The sequence below is a fragment of the Jaculus jaculus genome, chromosome 2 (genome assembly GCF_020740685.1).
Source record: "Jaculus jaculus isolate mJacJac1 chromosome 2, mJacJac1.mat.Y.cur, whole genome shotgun sequence".
NCBI lineage: Eukaryota > Metazoa > Chordata > Mammalia > Rodentia > Dipodidae > Jaculus > Jaculus jaculus.
The window spans coordinates 126,317,458-126,323,966 of record NC_059103.1 but is presented as its reverse complement, the minus strand read 5'-3'; the positions used below and the strand labels follow the sequence as shown (position 1 = coordinate 126,323,966).

The window sequence follows — 6,509 nt, the reverse complement described above, 5'->3', positions numbered from 1 at the left end:
GAAGACTTCTGTCTTTGGTTCTAGATTCTATTGTCACTTATTTTGTGACATCAAACAGAACTACTACTGGATGTTTTTTGATTCCCTGCCCTCACTATCAAACAGCAATAACTAGTCTTGGCTTGTCTCTCTCAATGACATATTGTAAGAAATAAGTAAAATCTAGAAATGCTTTGTTTGTACTATAATATTGTTTATATATTCTTATTAAACAACTGCCTATTGAAAAGTACATGTCTGTTAAGTGCAAAGTCATGGGTAAAAATATTATTGGATACTTGTCAAATGCCTTGGCTTACATTTCACATAAGACTGAATGAGTCAAGACATAATGATTTAGTGTTCTTAACTCTAAAGCTATCCTAATAATGTAAGACCTACCTGTCAGTCAATTAAATTATCTGAAAGAAACATGCCCTATAAACTTAACATGAAATGCTTTCATGATCATTCTTTATATAATTTTAAAACTCAACAGTTTTGATAATTGCGGCTAAGACATATAATTTGAAGAATGAGCATCTCAGAGGTAAAATCCATTCACTAAATGTAGCTGCAGTGCATTATTGTAATGTAATGGATTTACCAGCTACTTTTCTTTTTACTAGGACATTGCTTTCTTCAGTCAGCCAACATGGATGCATTGGTGGACACAGTTATTTTTTTGGGAAAGTTTCTATATTACTTTTTAGAATCTTTAGTTTTCAAGATAATTCCCAAGAGAAGAAAGAATGTTGCTGGAGAGATTGTACTCATAACAGGAGCTGGAAGTGGACTTGGGAGGCAATTGGCCATGAAGTTTGCCAGCCATAAGGCCACTGTAGTTCTATGGGACATTAATCAAGAAAGCAATATGGAAACATGTAGACTGGCCAAAGAAAAGGGTGATGTAAAAGTCTTTGCCTATAAGTGTGACTGCAGCAATAGGCAAGAGGTCTACAGAGTCGCTGATCAGGTAAGCTTATGTTGGCATTCTTTGTTTCAATGCCAAGGAAAATTGCTTTCACAATTACAGGAGGAAGAGACTTATCATAACCTTCACCAAGATTTCTTTGTCTCCAGATTAATTCTATGTATCAGAAGTATGATTTAGTGGCCTCCAAAAATCAGTTTAGCAGAAAGCAATGTCAGTGGGAACTTGGTCAGTCTTCAGAACCCAGTTGCCGGCCTACCTTGTTTAGTGATTCATTCACGCTCTGAAGTTGCTAGAAGCCATGCTTTACCCTTGCTGTGCTGCTCATTGGCTGTATACCTTTTACCAAATTACTTACGTTTCTTCACCCTTGTTTCATCATCTGTAAAATGAATGGCCAATAATCTGCAAGTCATAAAGCTTTAGCTGTATATGCTTTCTGATTATAATGTCTCTAAACTTTTTTGTTGTTTATTCTTATTTATTTGAGTGTGACAGAGAGAGAAGGAGGCAGAGAAAGAGAGGAGAGAATGGTCAAGCCAGGGCCTCCAGCCACTGCAAACGAACTCCAGATGTGTGAGCCCCCTTGTGCATCTGGCTAATGTGGGTCCTGTGGAATTGAGCCTCAAACAGGGGTCCTTAGGCTTCACAGGCAAGCGCTTAACCACTAAGCCATCTCTCCAGCCCTATAATGTCTCTAAAATTCTATCCTCTCTGATGTCAATGCCATTACCATCATATTCTGAGAACACGGCATGTACAGCAAAGGGCAGAAGCACTCAGCATATTTTGACAACAAAATTCTTCTTGGACTTAACCTATGATTCTGTTGTAACTTCCTTGTGAATGTTGATAAATAGTCATAATAGTAGCTAGGGTTGCTTTTGTAGTTCTGTATTCTAACAAGAACACTTTAAAGGATATGTTAACTATGGGGTATGTGATGTAGCCTGACAGAGGTGAAGAGAGAGTCAGCACCAAATCCCACCGTACTTGCCGTCCCCCGGGGAGACACTGTGTACCAAGTAGGGGCACTAAGGGGAGTTTCAGGAGGGTCACAAATCAGAAACAGAAGGAAGTGCTTTTATTGTGGCTTTCACATGAAAGAACAGGTAAACTGGCTTATTATTGGGTAGTTTGAAGAATGTCAGAGTTGTCCATGGCATAGAGGCTACTCCTGATTTTATGATAGTTGACTCTGGCATGATTGCGGTAGGCATACAGTAGCCTTGAGAGGGAGAACCCAGTAACTCTCACATGGCTATGGGATGTGGTTGGGTATATCAGCTTAATGACTTGCTCAGAAAGGAAACATACAGCCTCTGGTCAGAAGCATGAAACTTTGTCAAAGACTTCAAACAAGCAACCCCTCCACTCTACTAGCTATATTGTATTTATTATTGTATGCAATGTGTACACATAGTACTTTACTTAATCACATTCCTCAGCCCTGTTACATGTATACCATTATCACCCCTGTTAAAAATGACAAAACTGATGAACAGTGAATATGCAACTTACACAAGATGGTAAAATTAGTGATTGGCAGGAACAAGACTGCCACTCAAGAACCTGGGAGCCACAGGGCACACACTGCTTCTAGAATCCCCTGGGCAATCTCCCTTTTGGTTTGCAGTAGAAAGTCTATTTATAGAGGACCAATTCTTCTCATTCAAATCTTAATTATTGAATCACTGTTCTGTGGACAATTTTCAAATCACCCTTCTCACTCTTCTTTACTCTCTTCTACTTCCTTCTTTCTTATTTTTGGGCCCCCATAGAACTTACTCTTTGCAACCCATCATTGGCTAAAGGGAATAAGTACTCCATAGGTGTGTCTTAGTGCACAAGAGTTGAATCAAACTAGTCTTTGTTTTGCAAAAGAGAAAGAAGCACAACAGGAAAAGTTCTAGGATGAATGTCTTTGGGTGAATTTAAAGATATAGTCTATTTGGCAGTACCCATCCTTGTATTACATTCTAGCCAGATCAGGATTCAAAAATGTCTTTTTTCCTGTCTGTTATCACATATAACTTTCACAGTGAAATCAGAACTCTCGTTTGTTTTTTTTTTTCTTTTTTCCAGTTTACTAATAATAAAGCAGAGGAAGAGTCTAAGGAATTTAGGTAGGTCATGGATTGTGTAAGTGAAAGAGCTGAGGTGATACCCTCTCCCTTTTCCAGACATCGGAGCTGATGTCACATTCCCCCAGGGCATCAGTGAACTGTGAGCATTACGAAGGCCCCCATTGTCTTCTCCCTCTGCAAAGCAGTATTACAGCCTACCCCTTCCTCTTTCCTTCCGAGTTAAAATTTTCTTGATATCTAGTAGAAATCCATCCTGAGAACTTAAATCAAAAATATTTAGAGCCAGGCATGGTGGCACACACCTTTAATCCCAGCACTCAAGAGGCAGGGATAGGAGGATCACCATGAATTTGAGGCCACCCCGAGACTACATAGTGAATTCCAGGTCAACCTGGACTAGAGTGAAACCCTACCTCAAAAAAACAAAAAAAAAATATTTGGGGGTGCTAAAGAGAAGGCTTAACAGTTAAGGGACTTGCCTGCAAAGTCTAAGGACCCAGGTTTAATCACTCCACAGCCCACATAAGCTAGATGCACAAGGTGGTGCATGTGTCTGGAGTTTGCAGTGGCTGGAGGCCCTGTCATGCCCACTCTCTCTGCTTCTTCCTCTCTCTCTCTCTCTCTCTCTCTCTCTCTCTCTCTTTCTGTCTCTCTCTCTCCTTCCCTCCTTCTCTGTCTCTCTCAAATAAATAAATATTTTTAAAAAATATTTTTTCTGCTGGAATGTTTAAAACTTTTAAATATTTTTTCTACTATCCTATAAGTAAAAGGTTTCTATGTCCAGTAGTTTATGTGCATTTTGGCTTAATTTTAATTAATTATTAACTCCTAAGAAACCCAAATACTAATAGTAAACATTACCTACAATAGGTTCAATAAACAATCCTTACTTTGAAATCTGTAGGAGGTTCAAATAGCAATGACATGATTCCAGGGCATAGTAATTAGCTTTCCACAGTTAGATTATCATCTCCATCATCAATAGTAATATACAATATACACAATCAGACCTGGTGATGCACAACTGTAATCTTGGTGTTCAGGATGCTGAGGCATGAGGATTGTGAGTTAGAAGACAGCCTGAGCTATTTAGTGAGATACTGTTTCAATAAATAAATAAAATAGATTGGTAAAATAAATAAAATAAAATAAAAATTATTTCTGTTAAAATACCTAACTTCATAATTTACTCCCAAATTCACATGTCTAGATATGCTAGACTAGTTAACATTCATTTTTGTATGACATATGTACTCACAAAATGTCTGTCACAGCATTAGTTTGGGCTGTGAAGAACTTTGGGTATAAGCAGATTATGTAAATAAATCCAAACTGGATGAATTAATACTCCTCTCAAAATCAGCAAGTCTTTTGGAAAGTCTTAATTTCTCAGAACCTGATTCCTCATCCATATACTGAGATATCAATGCCTTCATACCTGCCTCTCAAAATACAGTGAAATTAAATCCTGTGCTCTAGGTCAGATCCCTCCCAGCCCTGGTGTCCCTGAGAACTAGGGCCTTCCACTTCTTCCTCCCATTCTTGCCATTAATGCCAAAAGTGCCCATTCTCCTTGGTATAGGATGAGGCCTTATGTATTTATGTATACTAATTCTCCCACAAAATGAATGAGATATCTTTCTTTGCATTCAAGCCTCTCATGGACATTTTCCATGGTCTTATTCTCCTCCAAAGCAGGAGGGTCTAATCTCAACACCAGCCTAGCTATTTTAAAGCTCTTCCATTAATATTTCATCCTCCTCATCTACATCAGTAAAATTCACTCAATTGTTCCAAATTCTGTCTTCTAGAAGGCTCAGCATATAATACATAGAACAGGAATTAGAAAAGTCAGGGCAGACAACGCTTCTTGTCTGAAAATAAAGAAAATGATTATCATCATATCTGGCAAAGATTCTGTTCAGAACAAAAAAGTGAAATCAGCATGGTGTAAACTTGCTTCCTGCTATGCCTGCTTTTGCTTTGATCAGCTATGTCAGCATTACCTGCACCACTGTGAGACTAAATGGTAAGAGAGAAAAAAATTGTTTGTTGTTTCTGCAGCATACATTTCTCCAGATAAGATTTGTAATGTTCAGTGGATTTTACAAATGGACGAGGTGGGCTATGTAGAAGGGAAGGGAAAAGAATACATGGGACACAGTAGTAGGAACACAGCTGTAGAACTTGGAAAATATCACAGTCACAGAACCTTTAGACTTGAGGCAGTCTTTGAACAGAGGTCTCTGCATAGTGGATCAAATGCATCCATATTTGGAATGTCTTCATTCCAAGCACTGGCCTAACCATAGCGGTTCACAAGCACTGTAAACTGCCTGGACATAAACGAATCAGGGAAATGTCACCTGCAGTAGTGTCGCACTTACATTCATATTGCTGACCAAAAGCTTCTGGTGGGATTAAAGGCTTCGTTTTGAGGGGAAATTTAATCATAACAAGGAAAGATGGTACAACAGAGTCTGGATATCACATCTTGTCACAGCAGCTGGCAGAGAGCAGCAACAGAGTGTACTGATTTCTGGCAAGGGGGAAGCCAGGCTATAACACCCAAAGCCATTCTCTAACAACACATCTCCAAAACTGCTGCCAGCAAGAGTCCAAGAATTCCATGCACATCAGGCTATGGGGGAAATTCCTCATTCAGACTATTACAAGTAGCCATGAGACATCCACCATGACCAGAGTAAACATAATGGCCACTGGAAAGAACATGCTCAGAGGTATGTAAGGAGAGACAGTGCCCTCAGATTTTCCTGCCCCAGCAGGAAAGGACTCTGCTATAGTAGAACTGAGAGCAAAGAAAATGTGCAATGATAGGTCTGTCGGCAAGGGCCTATAACTCCAGATACTCTGGAACCTGGGGCACAGGGATCACAAGTTCAAGACCAGCCTGAGTTAGACAGCAAGATTAAGTCTAGTTTGGGCAACTTAGTGAGACCTGTCTCAAAATAAAAAGAGGGCTAATGATATAGCACAGTGGTAGAGGAGTTTCCTAGAATGCATGAAATCCTAGATTCAGTCTCCAGCACTACCAAAAAAACTAGAGAGGGAAAGTACCATACTATACAGCAGGCCATTTCCACATGAAAAACATATTCTTTAAAGAAAACTGCTAAATAGAAGTGTTTTTCCATGAGTATGTAAGCCTTATGTATATGTGTGTTCATATATATATGGACACACATATGTTCAGGTATGTGTATTTGTGTAAGCCAGAGGTCAATGTCAGTTGCACTGTACATTATTTTTTAGTCAGAGTTGCTTGGTAACCTTAGAGCTCACTGATTGGGGTAGGCTAGTTAGGTGCCAAGCCATAGGGATCTTTTGTCTCTGCTTCTCCAACGCTGGTATTATAAGCACACACTACCACATTTGGCTTTTACATGAGTGGTGGGAATCCAAACTCAGGTCCTCCTACTTGAGCGGCAAGGACTTTCCATCATCACTCAACAGGAAACATCTGTTGAAAAGATCAGCAAGGGCTTGAA

At 39.4% G+C, this 6,509-nt stretch overlaps 1 protein-coding gene across 1 annotated transcript in view; it reads left to right on the top strand.

The window, feature by feature from the left end:
* The first annotated feature begins 634 nt into the window (after window positions 1-634).
* LOC101604913 (short-chain dehydrogenase/reductase family 16C member 6-like) overlaps window positions 635-6,509 on the top strand; it is a 31,321-nt gene continuing 25,446 nt past the window's right edge. Inside the window, exon 1 of the mRNA XM_004653466.2 lies at window positions 635-955. Coding sequence (XP_004653523.2) covers window positions 635-955 — 321 coding nt within the window. The remainder of the gene's footprint in view (window positions 956-6,509) is intronic.